This window comes from Pristiophorus japonicus, chromosome 1, assembly GCF_044704955.1.
Source record: "Pristiophorus japonicus isolate sPriJap1 chromosome 1, sPriJap1.hap1, whole genome shotgun sequence".
Taxonomy (NCBI): domain Eukaryota; kingdom Metazoa; phylum Chordata; class Chondrichthyes; family Pristiophoridae; genus Pristiophorus; species Pristiophorus japonicus.
Genome location: NC_091977.1, coordinates 428,044,609 through 428,064,364, shown reverse-complemented (window position 1 = coordinate 428,064,364; position 19,756 = coordinate 428,044,609). Strand labels below are relative to the sequence as shown.

At 43.6% G+C, this 19,756-nt stretch overlaps 1 protein-coding gene across 1 annotated transcript in view; it reads left to right on the top strand.

Moving 5' to 3' along the window:
- Positions 1 to 264: 264 nt before the first annotated feature.
- Positions 265 to 19,756, top strand: part of LOC139267637 (chloride channel protein B-like) — a gene marked incomplete at its 3' end in the record, with an annotated part of 96,118 nt that continues 76,626 nt past the window's right edge. Inside the window, exons 1-3 of the mRNA XM_070885926.1 lie at positions 265 to 339; positions 2,837 to 2,905; positions 5,651 to 5,871. Of these exons, the coding sequence (XP_070742027.1) occupies positions 265 to 339; positions 2,837 to 2,905; positions 5,651 to 5,871 (365 nt within the window). The remainder of the gene's footprint in view (positions 340 to 2,836; positions 2,906 to 5,650; positions 5,872 to 19,756) is intronic.

The window sequence follows — 19,756 nt, the reverse complement described above, 5'->3', positions numbered from 1 at the left end:
CCCTGGCATCCTGAGACAGCAAAATGGTCAGGTACTGATACCCTTTGTCCTGTGCAGCATCAGGTGATTAGAGAATGTTAGTACTGCTGGGGCTGATCGTGGTCAGATTTTGAGAACCAAGGTGAGAGTATAAAGTGCACCCATGCTGTTGGTAGAGATGACCGAAGTGATCGGTCAATGGTGGGAGATGTAATGAGGTCAGATCCTAGCGACTTGTGTAAAAACTTGCATCATCCTTAATCTGTTGTAAAATTTAGTTTCGAGATGCGAGATTTTAAACGAATCTATCTGAATCAGCTGCGAGCTTCAATTGTCAACTCAAAGCTATCAACTCATCAGGTGATTTAAATGACCACTAACCTGCCTCAGCATTACTGACAAGGTCTGGGCACAGGAGACCTGTGAAAGTTTAAAAGCTGGGGGGATGAAAGCATTAAGTGGCTGCAACCAAGCCACTAATTTAAATTGCGTCCTGCGCCATTACCTCTTGGGTCTGCTCAGCACTGGCAGACGTGACAAATGGGAAATCTAGGTGTGTGCGTTTTGACGACGGGGCCCCTGCTGTCTTATTAAAAATGTCACAGCTCACCCTGCCACCAAGCGGGTCCACTGAGCTCTGGCAAAATCGTAGCCTGTGTTTTTCTAGGAAGGTAGAAAAGTACATTTGTGGTGCTGACTTACTCAGTCAGGTGATAACCATTGGCATGCTCATAGGGGTAAAGATGGCTGATGTATTTTGTAGAAGCATGCTTTCAGACTACTGCCCTCAAGAAAGCATAGTACGCTTTGCATTAAGTGCATACAATAAATTTGTTGCCTGATTGGGTATTATAGGGGCTTGTTCACTGCTTTTAATGGTTAATGGACATTCAGCCCCATTGTTTGTAGCCTTTTGCTCAGTTATGTTAACTGTAACCTAATATCCAAGAAAGTACATAAAGCACACTTCTGCCAGTATGTTTTTTAAAGTATTATGTGCATAATAAGTACATTAAGAGTTAATTAAACCCCCCAGAGGGTTAAGTGGCACAGTCCAGACTACATATTTCATCAGCTAAGTTGCAAGTCTTGCATTTCAGCATGAAACACTATTTGTACATTTCTTCAAGTACTAACAGTCCAGTGCAGTAACTACATATAAAAGTTAAAGTTCAGCTGTTTGTTTTCACTTTGTACAGTAATGTTTGTGGTCATACATAAGTCAATATTATGGGTACAATATGTTTGTGACTTGCAGTATAGCAACAAGGCAAGAAAGATCTTCAAGGTGTAAAGAAAGACTTGCATTTATATAGTGCCTTTCATGCCCAATGGATGTCTCAAAGTGCTTTATAGCCAATGAAGTTAGTTTTTGGAGTGTAATCACTTGTAAATTTCCCACATTACAAGAATTAATCTAATGGATGTGACTTGGAGCATGTACAGTAATCTAAAGGATGTGACATTAAGTCAGTTTTGTGTCAAATAGTAGAAAATGCATTTGAATTAATATAACTATTGTTCCATTTTGTTCTGTTAATGACAAGAAGTTTAATCCCCAACATGTCTGGTTTTTCCTTGGTGAGATACATAATTTATAAATATTTGTTTTGGTGAAGCAACCTGCATTTGCACCAAAGATTTGTGTCCATCACTGCTCATGTAAATCCTGTGTAGTCTGCTGGACTGTATGAAAATTTAATTGCAGTCTTTAAAAAGATAAGCAGCCTGCACACATCAGCAAAGTGGGGGACATCTAGATAAAGGATTGAGCCAAGCATTAATCACTTGACTCATAACTTCACTGCATGTCTCAGCAATCTTTTAAATCATACTTTGCAAGAATTATGGCAGAATCAATAACAAGAAGGCTGCAGGCTGTGGCATAGGAAAGAAGAATGCAAAACTTCATTGATTCAGATCTCTAAGGCCTGGAGGAGAGTGAAGGCAGGAGGAATAGACTCCTATGTATGGGTGCCACCATGCCAACTAGTAAAAGCTTGTGCCACCTGGAGTAAGGAGGCACTGGCATTAAGTGCCAACTCCCTCACTCCAGAAAATAATTCAATGAGGCAAGATAACACACTGGCCATAAGTACACTGTGCACCCATTTACACAAATAACCCTTCAAAATGCATTCTGATTAAGCAAGTTATAACTGGGCACCTTGCACTATGGCTACCCAACTTCTCTAACCGAAATTGCTTGTATGCACATCATTAATATCCCTTCACTTTAAAGGAGATATTTTAAGCTCCCCAAACAGGTGGGAATAGGAGTTTTAAGATGGCGGGGTGGGGTTTGCATTGCGTTCATGCCCTCCCACCATTTTTACTTGATTAAATTCAGGGTCAGAAAGGCTACCTGCCCCAGAGAAGAATAGTATTTGGTAGAGTAGATTGACTTGTGTTCACTTTGGACTTCATTGTATTAAAAGAGAATGTGCACTGACATGGTACTTTGGCCACGATTTTTCCTACTGAGGCAGTGATGTCAGTGGCGGGATCTCAGCCTCCGACTTGACTTTCCCCTGATTGGGCTTGTTAAGCCTGCCCAGTGAGTTTCCCGACCAATTGAAGGAAGTGGGTCTGTTGACATGACATCAGCCAGTTTCCTTAAATGGACCGTGCACAAATTTACTTTGACATTTGTGCTCAGTGTTCTGGAGCATTGAGGTGTTGCAAACACTGACAAGCACTGCACAGGGGTACAGGGCTGCACCCAGGCTTTCCCATGACTCCCTTCATATCTTATGGATATGCAGCATCAAGTGAAGTAAATGTGACCAGGGTGATGCCATCCCTGGCGTCCCAGACAGCAAAATGGTCAGGTAATGATGCCCTTTGTTCTGTACAGCATCAGGTGATTACGGAGAAGGTTAACGTGGTTGTTGGGGCTGATCGTGGTCAGATTCTGAGGACCAAGGTGAGAGAGTATAAAGTGCACCATGCTATTGGAGTAGATGGCAGGTGAAGTCGAGATGACCAAAGTAATCTGTCAATGGTGGGAGAGGTAATGAGGTGAGGCTCCATGGAGACTTGTGTAAAGACTTGCAGCATCCTTATTCTGTACTGGAAATGTAATTTAAAGATGCTAGATTTTAAGGGAAGATATCTGAATCAGTTGGGAGCTTTGAGTTGACAATTGAAGTTATCAACTTATCAGCTGATAAAATAGCCACTGACCTCCCGCCTCAGCTTTACAGACGAGGTCTAGGCACAGAAGGAAACCCGTAAAAGTTAAAAACCATTGTTAAGTGGCTGTAAACAAGCCACTAATGATTTAAATTGGGTCCCCCGCCGCTGCCTGTTGGATCTGCTTAGCGCTGGTAGACCCGACATCGGGAAATGCAGGTGTGCACGTTTTGACAGTGGGTTCCTGATCCGCTGTCAGTCATTCTAAATTTCACAGCTGACCTGCCACCAATCGGGTCCACTGAGCGCTGGCAAAATCGCGGCCCATTTTCTTTCTAAGAAGTTAGAAAGGTGCATTTATGTGGTGCTGACTTAGTCAGGTGATGATCATTGGCATGCTCATATCGGGGTAAAGATGGCTGATGTATTATGTTGTAGGATGGGTCATGGACCACTTTATTTAAAAGTGGTGAAGAAGGTAGGCCTCTCCTGTCAAATGTAGACTGCTACACAGAAGAGAGATGTTCTCTGATGCCCTCAGCAGCACAGAGAAGTCCTCTGAGTGTTGGTCATTGTAATGCGCTCTTTCATTTAGTTCTGGTCCCAATCTTGGCCCTCAGGTGGCAACCAGTGAAAGCATTATAACAGATGAAAGAAAGGTACGTGTGTGGTGTTAAAGTGTAGGTTTGAAAGAGCGCTTTGGAATTCACTAATATAATAAGAATGAGCAATTACTTGGTATTTTGTTATTTTTAGACATTCAAGTCATACAGGAATGGATGGATTTATGTGGTGTTGATACTCTCACTTAGGTGATGATTATTGACATGCTCATAAAGAGCAAAGAGGGCGGATGGGTAGTGGATTTAGGGAATGTCCTTTTATTAACAAGTGGTGGAGAAGGAGGTAGGGCTCTTGTGTCAACTGTAGACTCTTCCACAGAAGAGAAGAGTTCAGTGATGACGTGCTGTGATTCCCCTTGCACTAAATGCTGTGTGAGTATCTTTTGCTCTGTCTTGTGAAGCTCCTTCTCCATGATAATGGGATGCAAGTATATGTCCATAGGGAATGCTAAAACTTTCTGAGAAGAAAGGGTGGCTCTCAAATTTGCTGGTGGTCTCACCCTGTGTGATGCAGTCAAAAATAAGTTCAGGTGCCTGTAGGCAGAATGGCAAATAAAAAGCTTTAAAATGTATTTTCCAGGAATAGCATATATTCATAGGCCACCATGTATTCAGAATCTCCAGATTTTCCTTTGTCGGGAATTACTCACTTCTGCCTGTATATTTAATCTTGGCAGTTGCTGTGCCTTACCCAGAGTTCTTAGAAATGCTAAACCAGGAAACTATTAGCAGGAACTATTAGCCACTGACTCTGACATTGACATATGCAAATGAGGCCAGTCGGGACTCAGCGGGGTAGAAACTGGTTCTGGCCTATTTGTGGGCGCAAAACCACGCCACATGCCCAAAATGGGTGGCCTATGACAAGCAGTTAATCCTATGGTATTTTCACTTTAAAGACTTTAACACCGTGTGGACTGGATATCACAGTAGTTAGCACATTTTCTTGTGAACTTTAGGACTTAAGTTTGTATCCAGCTGAAACTGATGGGATTAAAAACCTCCCACTACTGACCGATGTATAGCTCCTATGTAAAATGGGTTCCTTGTCGACATGAGCATGTGGCTGCTATCCATTGAAATAAAAAAAAAGTATTTCCATTCCCCAGCACTTATCTTGATGAATATAAAGAGGGTATATTTCCTCCCTGTCTGCAGTGTATAAGTAGTGTATAAATGGTGCGAGATTAATTTTTAAGCAGGAAAATCAGGTGGAAGACATTTCCACCCAATAACAATATGTTAATGAGGGAATTATTAAATGGAAAGAAAATAATGTGCACAGAAAATGAAAAAGATCTGGGGATCCTGATTGGCAATAAATTGAAGCTATTGCAACAATGCTGAGTGGCAATGAGTAAAGCAAATCAGATGTTAGGATGTATTCAAAGGCCAATATTGAATCGAAATATTCAGGTAATACTACCACTTTATAAACAATTGGTGCGACCACACTTAGAACACCAGTTTTCCTCATGTCGTGTCTGGGTCTGTTGTAGACTAATTGCTAGAGATTGATTGCTATGATTAGTCAATGCCATTATTGTTATGCAACTACATGGATGGTAGAAGGTGAACGAGGTAGACCATGGTTTTTTTAATCTAGCAATTTCTGTGCTCCTAAGTTACTAGTAGGGCTGTACCTCTGTTGACTCATCATCTCCTGACCATAAACAAACCTGGATAAAACCAGTTAATGGAAGCCCTTACCAGTCAGCTCTATTCATTGCAAAAATAAACCAAAGCACATGATCTAGTGCCTAAATCATCTGCTGTTTTGCTCCTTCAGAACCTTTTGTGGTGAGTACTCTGTACTCTTTGCTGTTTCAACTAGGATCTTTCCTTTTTGAACTTTTGAAGCTGCTGATTGCTGAGGCTCTGAAAGCTACTGCTAAATGACTTCTCTGTTCCAGTCTACCAAGAAATGGAGGGACTCTGAGGAAGATCCCTTGTTACAAGAAGGCAGACCTCTGATAGGTAAACAGAATGTTCAAAGAAGAAATAGTGGGAATAATTTAATTAGTGTTAAATACACTCAGAAAGATCGAGAGAGTCTGGCATCGCATGAGAGTCTGGATTATCTGCCTTCTCACAGCGACATCTATAAAAAATGGCTGCGAGAAATACCTTACAGGTAATGAGCACAATTCCCGTCTATTTAAATATTTTCATTTCAACATTGGCAGATTTATTTGTGAAGTATGTACATCTATTCAAGGGCTCATTTTATGGTGCTACCTTTGGCCTCAAAGTTTTGGACTAGGAGCACATAAATCAGCTAGTGTTCTTGCAACAAATGCTGTGAGTCTATAGGACAGTTTATGTGTGTCTTGGATAGACATTGACTGAGGACAGGATTGGACTCAGATGGGATGTCCTTCACAGTGGAATAGTCATTTGCTGACTAGTCCCATACATGAAGAATAGGCACTTGGACAAGGTTCTGGAGGGTGCCCTGTGTACATGAGGCTATATCCCAACAGAAGTCAGTGCCTTCAGAAAAGGAAAAGGAAAATGATTGGTTGGGGGGGTGGGGGGAGTGTAATTTTCCTTTCCAAAGCTGTTTTGATTTTATTCAGAATATAATAACTTTTATTTATATAGTGCCTTTAACGTAGTAAAACGTCCCAAGGCGCTTCACAACAGTGTTAGACAAACAGATAAATTTGACACCGAGCCACAGAAGAAATTAAGGCAGATGATCAAAAGCTTGTTTAAAGAGGTAGGTTTTAAGGAGAGTCTTAAAGGAGGAAAGAGGGGTAGAAAGGCATAGAGGTTTAGGGAGGGAGTTACAGAGCTTAGGGCCCAGGCAGCTGAAGGCACGTCCACCGATGGTTGAACAGTTATAATGAGGGATATTCAAGAGGCTAGAATTTGAGGAGAGCAGACATCTTGTGGGGTTGTGAGGCTGAAAAAGATTATAGAGATAGAGAGGGGCAAGTATTAGCAAAGGAATAATGTGGGGGTGTGGTGATTGATTACAAACAACAATCAGTCTCCGTAAGCAAGGATTTTCCCTATGATTTTTCGGCTGCCTCGCAAAACTACTGGAGGGAGTTCACACAACAGATTTATCAGATATTGTTAAGCACCAGTATAAAGGTTTTACTTTCAGATACTTTTGAGGCTGTGTGTGTGTGTGGGGGGGGGGAGGTGGCGGTAGGTGAGGGTTTGGCAGGGGGCTTATGGAATTGATATGTCTTTAATAGCTGGTTTAGCATCCTGTACTGTAGCATTGAACTACCAACATGCAGACAGGTTGGAAATAATTTTTATTTTAAAATAATTTTGCTTTTAGTCAGTTAATATTAAATAGATACTGTGTGTATGTGTGTGTGTGTGTATATTAGCTGCATTATAGAGTATAACATTTACATTATGATAACAACCACATGTCTTTCAAATTGCCATATTTGTTGTATTGTTAATTCTATTAGTAATTGGTTCTAATTTTTTAAATTGTTTCTTCCCATCTATCAGTAGTCGTTTCTGATTCCCTTTGCATGTGGGAAAAGCTGCTGCAAATCTCTTTGGATTTAAACAGAACTGGTTGCAGCTTTAATTTGTCCATTTTACTGTTGGCCAAAAAACAATCTTATTGACAATCATTAAAGCAAATGCCAACACTATTATTAGGAGACATTTATCTTGCATTCTTATATGTTTTAAGCAAGAAGTTTGTTAAATGTGCAATCTAAGCTTTCTATAAAGAATTCATAAAGCTGCAGTGGTCTACAGCATTATAGTCATCTTGGTTTCTGGGCTGCAGAAATTGAACCCTTTCAAAGTTAAACAGCTGTGATTGTAAGTTAATAAATAGAATGACAGTTTTTATTGCATAATATTTAATTACTTTAAGCGTGAGTATGTGGTCCAGAGACAGTTCTCGGTAACCAGTTTTGTTTAACAGACTTTACTGTTTAATCTCAGAAATACTATTTAGTAACCCAAGTCTCAATTAGTTATGTGATCTATTCTGTGGGTACAGTTTGCTCTCTCTAGGTGCAATTTTAACCCAGCCCAGCTAGCAGAAACAGAATGAGTGGGGGCTAAAGTCGTGTCTGGGGTCTCTTCACACTTTCCCCACCCCCCCCCCCCCCCCACAAATTTAACTCACCAGATTTTGCAGTCGGGAAAGGTGATCACTCCAGGCAAGCAGGGACCTCTTTAAAATCTCAAAGTCATGCTCCAATGACATCATACCTGCCCTCAGCATTTTAACTTCAAATTGCAGATGCGCCGCCCAGTCTCTGACCTGCCATTAAAACCTGTACCTGTATTTTAGCTTGGAGGGGCATTCTGTGTGGGCGGGGGAGGCTGTTTTGAGGTCGGGCAACCTGGAAGTACAGGTTTCCCAAATGAAAAACTGCAGGATGTCTTTAAATACTTTTCTGTAGGTTTCCCGCCCATAGCCAGCCTGATTGTTAGGCTGGAGGCCTAGCGGGTGGGAAATCCTACAGCACAAGCCTACAGCCGAGCTGGGCTGAGAGCAGGTAGGTATAGTGGGGGGATGGGTGAGATCATGGGGTTGTCCGAATGTGGATGGGGGGGGGGGGTCCGATTGCTGGAAGGTTTACAAATGCGGGAGTGGGGAAAATGGTGGACAAGGGTCGGGGGCAGATCCCGGAGCTGGAGTTTACTGGGTAACTTGTTGGACTGGAGGAAACACCCCTGCTTCACCTGGCTCACAAGCAGTGTTGTAAAGGCATTTAACTCACAGATTCAGCTCTTACCGCCTCCTTTCACCTGCCAGGTTTCCCGATGCCTGGGAAACTCGGCCGCCTGTGGTTAAAAATAGAATCACTGTTAAAATGAAGATACACAGCCTCATTAAAATATTTATTCGGCTCCTGCAAGCGATTGGTCTCCTTTCCCTTGTCCCATCTCCATTAAAACTGAAAGTGAGTGGGTTCAAGGTGGATTGGGTTCCTGTTTCAGAGTTTTTGAATTTTAACCTCTGACCTGACCCCAACCCATCTGTTTTTTGGAGTTAAAATTCAGCTCCTGGTGTCTGAGAGCCTCTGAAATACTTTAAAGGGGTTCTCAGCTGCAGCTCACTGGATCACAGGATCTTTTGTTATCTGGTTTGTCAGGAGTGTTTCCAGCTTCCAGGTCACTACTTCTATACTCTTTTGCCCTTACAACCTTTAGTCAGCTTTCTCTCCTCATTGGCCCAGAACTTGCTGGAAAAATGTGTTTAGTGTGTAAAAAAAAAAACAGCAATTTGTGGTGAGGAAGAGATATGGTGTAAGCTGCAAATTACCACAAATAGCTGGGCAATTTGTGTGTTCCACTGTTAGCCTCATACAAATTGTAGCTTACCATCAACCTCCCCATAAGTGCCAAGATTGATTGATTTGTTCCGTAAATACAAATTAAACTTGGTGCAGAAAGTTAGGGCTGCTATTTCACACCAGAAGGATCCTGTTAAAGGGGTGATTTATAGTCCTGATATGGCACTCAACCTTGGAGGTCCAGAAAGGGAACAATTGAAACTGGAGTCTCATTCCTGCAGGTAGTAAATTTTTCCTAGAGGTTTTTAAAATTTAAAATGTATTTTCATACTTTTCCTTTCTATCTCTTTTTTTTCCCTCTCTCTTAATCCAATCTCTCTTTCTATATCTAATTTGACTCTACTTCATCCTTTTGCATCGTTTGCTCTGTTTCTTTTTCTATCTTTAAATATCATTGGTTTTAAGGAGATAAACTATTGGTCCCGTCGTTCACCAAGGTCCCACAGCCCGGTTGACCATGTTATCAATTCACACTTCCAACAATTTACAGCACAAAAATAATTGGAGCTGAAGAGTGAGGAAAAGATTCCAACACATGGTGCATGGTTCAAAAAGTGCCGCTCCAGCAAATTTTGGATCATTATATTTTTCATTTGTCCATTATTGTTACTTTATTCTGGATGGATCAAGACTTGGAGGAGGAGCAGTAGCCACAACAACCACTACCACCAACAGCTAGGCCTTTCTGAAGACAAGATGTACATGCTAAGAGTCATCTTCTTGGACCTATCTGAGAAGCAGTGTAAGAGAAGGCTGCGCTTACCTGCCAGTGGCCTTCAAAGTCACCACAGCCCTAAATTTCTTTGCCACTAGATCCTTTCAGTCTGCTACAGCAGACTTTAGCCGCAACTTGCAGTCTGCAGCTCATAACTGCAGGTGACCAATGCCCTCTTCGTCAGGGAGGAGCAGTACATCACCTTCCCCACTGACCTCAGCAGTCAACAGAAGAGATCTCTGGGCTTTGCAACAGTGGCTGACTTCTATTGTGTGCAGGATATCATTGACTTCACACATCATTTAGACAACTTCTATATCAATTACATTCTAATGATGCAGACTCAGAAATTGCTATAAAACCACTCTGCAGACCAAAGTGCCGAATTTAACGCAAAACATAATGGTCTGGAATTTGTGATGGGTAAAAACAGCGAATGAACAGCGTTCACTGTTATTACCCCTTTGTAGCTGCCCGCAACTTCAATATTTAGTGCATGCGTATCCTAACGTGGAAATTCTGATGTTGTGGTCAGTTATTCACTGGCTGTGCTGTGGCAACCCCCCACCCCCTCCCCACCATAGCCGGCAATCAGAATAATAAGGGAAATCAGTGAAACTGATTAAAAAAATGTTTTTTCTGCGGTAATAACCCTGTTAAATACCCCATTAAAAGTTGGATCCTTTTGAATTAGGCGTAACTGGGGTTTTAACACTGTACTGAATGCTAAACAAATATTATGGCTCTGAAAAATGAATTTTAATTTTGTGAAGTGTCAAATTTATCCATTTTAAGAAAAATTTAAATTTTTAAGAAACTTTACAATTTTTTTAGTTTTAAAAAAAAGTTTGTTGATCTTTATTTCAAGTTTATCTTTTCCCATGTGAGAGCCCCAATTTTTGTTTTGCTCACTCGCTAACATTTTTATAAAGTTAGAATAAAAGAAACTTACTCACTTCCTAGTTCCCGGCCTTTGAGAATTCTGCCTTGTGATTGGCTACTTAGACAGCTTGTTGGCATCACAGCAGCTCGCTTTAGGGATTCCCCATTAAATTACACTGAGTTCAACTGAACGTTGGAAAAGCCGAGCTTCTCGCTACTGAGATCGCAAGATCTTTGTGGGGAGCTTAATTCGGGGCCAGCGGTGAACACCTTTGCTTCACTGCTGACCGCAAATTACGGGCCATTAAATGACTTCTATTCATATCTCACCCAAGTGATCAACTGATGGTATATTTCTTTAAAGAAGATTTCCTAACTCCACTACTCTTATGATGTGCTCCCCTCTTGGCCTGAGCAGAGCTGGTGGAAGGCTCCTGTTGCTCATGTGGGGAATCTTGAGATGCTAGACCGGTTAGTCTGACATCGGTAGTGGGGAAAATGTTGGAATCAATTATTAAAGATGAAATAGCAGCGCATTTGGAAAGCAGTGACAGGATCGGCTCAAGTCAGCATGGATTTATGAAAGGGAAATCATGCTTGACAAATCTTCTAGAATTTGTTGAGGATGTAACTAGCAGAGTGGACAAGGGAGAACCAGTGGATGTGGTGTATTTGGACTTTCAAAAGGCTTTTGACAAGGTCCCACACGAGATTAGTGTGCAAAATTAAAGCACATGGTATTGGGGGTAATGTATTGACGTGGATAGAGAACTGGTTGGCAGACAGGAAGCAGAGAGTCGGGATAAACTGGTCCTTTTCAGAATGGTAGGCAGTGACTAGTGGGGTGCCACTAATGGGACCCCAGCTATTTATAATATACATCAATGATTTTAGATGAAGGAAATTGAGTGTAATATCTCCAAGTTTGCAGATGACACTAAGCTGGGTGGCAGTGTGAGCTGTGAGGAGGATGCTAAGACGCTGCAGGGTGACTTGGACAGGTTACGTGAGTGGGCAAATGCATGGCAGATGCAGTATAATGTGGATAAATGTGAGGTTATCCACTTTGGTGGCAAAAACACGAAGGCAGAATATTATCTGAATGGCGACATATTAGGAAAAGGGGAGGTGCATTGAGACCTGGGTGTCATGGTACATCAGTCATTGAAAGTTGGCATGCAGGTACAGCAGGTGGTGAAGAAGGCAAATGGCATGTTGGCCTTCATAGCTAGGGGATTTGAGTATAGGAGCAGAGAGATCTTACTGCAGTTGTACAGGGCCTTGGTGAGGCCTCATCTGGAATATTGTGTTCAGTTTTTGTCTCCTAATCTGAGGAAGGACGTTCTTGCTATTGAGGGAGTGCAGTGAAGATTCACCAGACTGATTCCCGGGATGGCAGGACTGACATATGAAGAAAGACTGGATCGACTGGGCTTATATTCACTGAAGTTTTGAAGAATGAGAGGGGATCTCATAGAAACATATACAATTCTGACGGGATTGGACAGATTAGAGGCAGGAAGAATGTTCCCGATACTGGGGAAGTCCAGAACCAGGGGTCACAGTCTAAGGATAAGTGGTAAGCCATTTAGGACCGAGATGCGGAGAAACTTCTTCACTCAGAGAGTTGTTAACCTGTGGAATTCTCTACCACAGAAAGTTGTTGAGGCCAGTTAGTTAAATATATTCAAGAGGGAGTTAGATATGGCCCTTACGGCTAAAGGGATCAAGGGGTATGGAGAGAAAGCAGGAAAGGGGTACTGAGGTGATGATCAACCATGATCTTATTGAATGGTGGTGCAGGCTCGAAGGGCCAAATGACCTATTCCTGCACCTATTTTCTATGTTTCTATGCTCATGACAATTAACTTCTGGGTGCTCAAGTCTGTGAGGGCCCAGCTACAGACTGCTGTACCTTGGCTGCTGCCAGGACAGTCTGGTCCAGCTGACTTGCTGGCACTATGGTGGGTATTAATTGAGGAGGGACGAATGTGCTAACAACTTGACAGAGGCCAACACCTCCCAATCCCACCGCCACAGCGCCATTCCTGTGATCTGCACGAAAACAGACTGCAGAATATGGCTGACCCCTTAAAGTTTCTATTCAATCCACCAATGTCTCAATTGTGAAGCCTAGAGTCTGCATAGCAACCATTTGAGCTTCCATCGAAGCTGCAAACTGTGAAAACATGAACTCCTGTTGTGAGAGCCCAGCTGTACCATCCCTGGAGATGGCCACATTCTCCAAGGTAGATTTCAGAGTGATGCCACGTGTGATGACACCACACTGGCTAGAAATGGACTCCTTCACACTTTCAGTCATAGTGGTGAAACTGTTTGGCATGACTTCCAACAGCTGTTTGTGTGAGGCCAGCAATTTTCTTCTCATGTCTGTGTCTATGAAGTCCGCATCTTTGTCCTCAATAGAACTCGGAGGGCTGCACTCTTGAGCGAGCTTTTGCCTGGGCTGTCGCTGGCACCATACCTGTTTCTGTCCATTGGTGCTGGATGTTTTGCCACGTGCAGACCCCTCTAGATCACCATTTACCCCATGTAGCATGCCAATAAGGGAAAGCGAGCAGTACAGGGGGATGTGAACACATTTAAGACGATAAGACTATAATGAATAATGAAATAGCCATCTTCTTAAATGAGTACTTTGTATCTGTTTTCACAGTGCAGGAAAAGGATAAAATACCAACAGTACAAGGGAACCTTAAAATACATCAAGCGGAGAAACTTAATGGGGGGAAAATTGCGGTCGGAGGCTTCCTTCGGATGAACGCCTCCAACCTGAAAAAAATCTACTAATATACCTGGTGGTCCCAGAGGAACGTAGGATTCCGGTTGGAGGCCTCCATTTGCTGTGCAGTGTATGGAAACATGTCCTCAAGGTATATAAACATATCCTGGAATCATATGGGCCTGGATCACCAATCACTATCTAGTATTCTCATTGATAATAATGGAAGCGCTGTTTGTGCAGGCTCCCATTATTATCAATGCGAATTACCCCCGAAAACAAGAAACACAACACAATAAATTACAAAAACCTCAGATATTTAAAATTAACTGAAATCGAATGTAATTAAATGTTTTAGAAAAAAAACAATTTTTTAGAATTTAAAAAAAAGTGTTTTTAATAAGGTTAAAAATAAACTTACCTTAATGGACAGGGTTTTTAATGTAAAAATGAGTGTTAAATTACATTTTTCTATGTTTTAAAATTCTTATGATGGTAAAAGTAGGCTATATTTCTGCTTTTACCAGGCATAAGAGTTTGAAGGACATTCGCTGGGCAAGAGTTGGGCAAATAGCCAAATCTCTGCCCAGCAGATGTCTTTCCTGCGGGGATGCATACGACCTGTCAAATTTTGACAGATCGCAAAAGCCGGTTCTCGGCACATGCGCATTGCGTGCCGAGAACCGGCTTTTGTGAGGCCTCGCTGGGTGCGTGCGCACTTCGTACGCACCCAGCAAGGCCACAGTTTTTGGCCCAATGAATTTAATATAAGTTTAAAAACGGTAATGGAGAATAAAAGGGGACTTAAGATAGTCAAATCTCTCGGCCGATGGTTTTCACCCCAGGCTATTGAAAGAAATAGGTGAAGAAATTGAAGATGCCTTAGTCATAATTTTTCAAAGATCTTTAAATTCAGTAATTGTGCCTTTGGATTGGAAAATTGCAAATGCCATTCCATTATTTAAGAAGAAAGGGAGGGAGAAATGAGGTAACTTCAGACCTGTCAAATTCCAGTAACTTCCTCACAATTAATGTTAAACTCTCATGAGCGACAGAGTTACGCAGCACTTGGACAATTATGAGCTGATCAAAGAGAGTGAGCATGGTTTTGGGAAGTGTAGGTCATGTCTGACTTTTTTGAAGAAGTCAGTAGCATAGTGAATATGGGAATGTCTATGGTTGTTGCATATATGGACTTCCACAAGCATTTGATAGGGTTCTACACAATAAATTATTAGCAAAAATGGAAGTGCATAGAATTGGAGGTAACTTTATGACATGGGCTGGTAATTGGTTGTGTAAGATTTGGATCACAGGTCACACACAGATTACCCAAAGGGTCTTAGGAGTTGTAAGGCATTTTATTAAAGAGCTACAGTTTTAAGCACAATCAGATACTACATGTGATTGAGATAGATATAGTAGACATACAACCCGTGACATATGAGAGCGATCTCTGGCCTTGGAGTGGAACGAAATGACCGGATGGACAGACAGCGAGGCACAACGGTGGTCTCGAGTTGGGTGGATCTCTGCAGCCTGTGGCAGCGGTTACTTCTGTTAAATCGACCCTCGAGCTGTTGGAGGTGTTAGGCCATTGGCCAGCATCGATCCACCTCAGAGGCTAAACTTGATCAAGGTGTTAGGCTATTAGCCAGCATGCATCCACCCCAGGGAAGCTGTTGCCCATAACTGCCTGTTTTTCCCTCTTGATCGCCTGTTTTTAGACCTTATTTCATTGGGCTGGTGGGTACCTGGTGTCAATCATTTTTACCCATCCCATGGTCCAATTACAGGGGAGAGGGTCGCTCTGACAGCTCCATCCCATCGTTGCCAAGATCAGCCATTTCTTATCCGGGGAGAAGATATTATTATATTTGTTAAGTATCGAATAACTCCACGAGGCTAAGTACAGTGAGCTAGTTCAGGCATGACCTTACTCCAGTTTATTTATTCTCAAAGTGAGGATTCAACATGGCTGCCAACATTATATACACGGCTTGCACGTGTCTGCCAGTAACCATTAGGACTCCGACAGTCACGCCCTCCAGTGGCAGGTAAAACCCAGTTAACATACATAACGTCATTCCCCCCAAAGTCCTTGGTACAGGTTGTATTTACAAGTTGAGACGGTCCGGGGCCTTCCGCTCCCTGGTTGATCTTCACAGTTCGAACCCAAGCTTGGGTGAGTTAGTAAGACCATTGCTGCACTGCAGAGCAGTCAGTCTGACAGGACTGTCGGGATGGTAGGTTCATCTTCGTGAATGACACAAGGGTCAACTGATGGTTGGATGTGTGTTGGTTGGTCGATGATGATGTCATCATCAATTTGTTCTGGGTTGTCTGTGAATCACAGTTTGGTTTGGTCGATGTGCCTCTTGCACTTTGGCCATTTAACAGTTTGACTACAAACACCCTGTTCCCCTCCTTGGCCAAAACCGTGCCAGCAACCCACTTTGGGCCATGACCATAATTCAGGACAAACACAGGGTCATGAACAGCAATGTCACGTGATACGGCTGCGCGATTGTGGTACCATTGCTGCCGTTGCCTTCTGGTTTTGACATGATCATTGAGATCTGGGTGTACAAGGGAGAGCCTGTTTTTGAGGCCTCTCTTCATTAACAGCTTGGCAGGAGGGACCTTGGTGAGCCAGTGTGGTCTCGTCCAGTAACTGAGCAGAATGCGGGACAAGCGGGTCTGTAGGGAGCCGTGAGTCACGCGTTTTAGGCTCTGCTTAATGGTTTGGACAGCCCGCTCCGCTTGACCGTTAGACGCGGGTTTGAAAGGGGCAGACCTGACATGCTTGATGCCATTACGGGTCATAAACTCGTGGAACTCCGAACTGGTGAAACACAGTCCGTTGTCACTGACAAGGACGTCGGGCAGGCCATGGGTGGCGAACATGGCCTGGAGGCTTTCAATGGTGGCTGTGGATGTGCTGGATGACATGATTACGCATTCAATCCATTTGGAGTAATCGTCCACTACCACTAAAAACATGTTGCCGAGAAAGGGGCCGGCAAGGTCTATGTGGATCCTTGACCACGGTTTGGATGGCCATGATCACAGGCTCAGCGGAGCCTCCACAGGTGCGTTACTCAGTTGCATGCAAGTATTGCACTGATGCACGCATGACTCCAAATCCAAGTCAATGCCGGGCCACCAAACGTGAGACCTGGCAATGGCCTTCATCATGACAATGCCTGGATGGGTACTGTGTAAATCTCACACAAAAGTTTCCCTGCCCTTTTTTGGCATAACAACACGATTACCCCATAACAGACAATCAGACTGAATAGACAATTCAACTTTATTGTATAAGGCTTAATTTCATCATGCATTTCCCTGGGAATGGCAGACCAATTTCCATTTAGGACACGCCTTTTTTACGCTTGACAGTACAGGATCCTGGCTGATCCAGGTCCTAATTTGGCAAGCCGTGACGAGTGACCCCTCGCTCTCGAAGGCATCCATGACCAGCAGCAAGTCTGTGGGCTGCAGCATTTCCATCCCGGTTGTGGGCAATGGTAGCCAGCTAAGCACATCAGCACAGTTTTCAGTGCCTGGTCTGCGGTGGATGACATAATTATAATGTCAGTGCCCATCTTTGGATGTGGGACGAGGCATTGGTGTTTATACCTTGGCTCTCAGAAAACAATGAAATGAGCGGCTTGTGGTCTGTTTCAAGCTCAAACTGAAATCCAAACAGGTATTGGTGCATTTTCCTAACCCCATATACGCATGCCAAATCCTCTTTCTCTACCATACTATCGGCTCTTTCAGCCTTAGACAGACTTCTGGATGCGTATGCGTTTTCCTGATACATTGGCTTGCTGGAGAACACAACCGACCCCATATGATGAGGTGTCGCAGGCCAGCACTAACCGCTTACATTGGTCATAGTGTACCAGTAATTTATTGGAACATAGCAGGTTCCTGGCCTTCTTAAAGGCTCTGTCTTGAGATTTGCCCCAAACCCAGTTGTTACCTTTCTCAGAAACATGTGCAAGGACTCTAGCAATATGCTCAAACTAGGTAGAAAGTTATCGAAATAGTTGAAAAGACCCAGGAACGAATGCAGCTCCGTCACACTCTGGGGTCTGGGTGCATTCTTGATGGCCTCTGTCTTCGAATCCGTAGGCCTGATGCTGTCTGCTGCAATCTTTCTCCCCAGGGGAATTCGACTTCTGGTGCCATGACAATGCACTTGGAGCCCCACTCTGTCCAGACGATGTAGAACCTCTTCTAGGTTCTGCAGGTGTTCGGTGGTGTCGCGACCGGTGATTAGGATGTCATCTTGGAACACGACGGTTCTTGGGACGGACCTCAGCAAACTCTCCTATTTCTCTGAAATATGGCTGCCGCCGAGCGAATTCCAAAAGGGCATCTGTGGTATATAAACAATCGTGTTGATGCATGTCAGTTTTTTCGAAGATTTGACCAGCTCCTGTATCATGTAAGCGGAGGTCAGGTCCAATTTGGTGAACGACTTCCCCCCCGCTAGCGTTGCAAACAGGTCATCAGCCTTGGGTAACAGGTACTGATCCTGTATCGAGACTCGGTTGATCGTTACCTTGTAGTCGCTGCAGATCCTGACTGTGCCATCACTTTTCAACACCGAGGCAATTGGACGGGCCCATTCGCTGAACTCGACTGGTGATATGATTCCTTCCCGTTGAAGTCTGTCCAGTTCGATCTTGACCTTCTCCCTCATCATGTACGGAACCACCCGAGCCTTGTGATGGACGGGTCTTGCATCTGGGCCTAGGTGGATCTGCACCTCGGCTCCCGTGAAGTTGCCGATGCTTGGTTCGAACAACGAGGGAAACTTGCTCAGCACTTGAGCACACGAAGCGTCATCCACTGATGATAAGGCTTTAATATCGTTCCAGTTCCATTTAATTTTCTCAAGCCAACTCCTGCCGAACAGCGTTGGGCCATTGCCTGAAACGATCCACAATGATAAATCATGCACAGCTCCATCGTATGATACCTTTACTGCCATGCTGTCAATGACTGGTATGAGCTCTTTGGTGTAAGTACGCGGCTTTGCATTGATTGGGCTCAGTTTGGGTCTTTTTGCCTTAATGTCCCACAGCTTTTCGAAAGCCCTCTCAGTCATTATTGACTGACTCGCACCCTTGTCTAATTCCATGATACTCAAACCCCATTTAATTTAACTTCTAGCATTATCAGAGGACTTTTGGTAAAATAATGCACCCAGTACACTTCTTTGTCCTGTACCTTGGGTTGAGTTGCCTGTGCTGCTTGATCCATGCTGGATCGATCATCCTCAGCCACGTGGTGTGTTGCAGCACGCTTGCGGACACATTCGCTGAAGGTGCCCCATTGTTGCACAGCCTTTGCACATGCATTGCTTGAATCGGCATTGATGGGCCCTATGATAGCCCCCACAACGCCAACAAGGTGAGATTTGATTCACCCCCGATGGCGGACTTTGAGCAGTTACTGTTCGTACGAACGCGGACGAGTAGGCCCTGCCGTGTGCAGCTCTGCCTGCCGATGATATTTTATGCCGGTGAGTTTCGATGCTGGGACAATACCTGTTTCGAGGTTTTGTCCGTCCATGCCTTGGTGATTGTGATGGCCCTGCTCAGGTCTAGAGATTCAGCAGCCAGCAGCTTTCGAAGGATGACTTTGTGGCCAATGCCAAGCACGATAAAGTCCCGCAGCATTTCCTCCAATGCAGCTCTGAAATTGCACGGCCCAGCGAGACGTCTCAGGTCAGCGATAAATTCCGCCACGTCCAGGCCCTCGGAGCGATTGTGTGTATAGAAACGATACCTCACCATGATGCTGCTTTCGTTCGGTTTAAAGTAGTTCCGAACCAGTGTACACAATTCATTGTAAGTCTTATCCATTGGTTGAGTCGGTGAGAGTAGATTCTTGATAAGGCCATAAATTTTTGACCCACAAACGGTGAGGAGAACCGCCATGCGCTTAATTCCATTATCGGTTCCTTCCAATCCATTGGCTACGATGTATTGGTCGAGGCGATCAGTGAAATCCTCCCAGTCTTCCCCTTCCACGAATCACATCCTCGTTGCCAATTGTTAAGTATCGAATAACTCCACAAGGCTACGTATGGTGAGCTAGTTCAGGCATGACCTTACTCCAGTTTATTTACTCTCAAAGTGAGGATTCAACATGGCTGCCAACATTATATACACGGTTTGCACGTGTCTGCCAGTGACCATTAGGGCTCCGACAGTTGTGCCCTTCGGTGGCAGGTAAAACCCAGTTAACATACATAACAATATTTCTAAAGACATTTTGCTTATCCTACTGGCTCCATGCTGTCTTCTTCATCAGTTTAGGTATGTCTGCTGGGAGGCCTGTCCTTGTGGTGATCTGAGCCCTC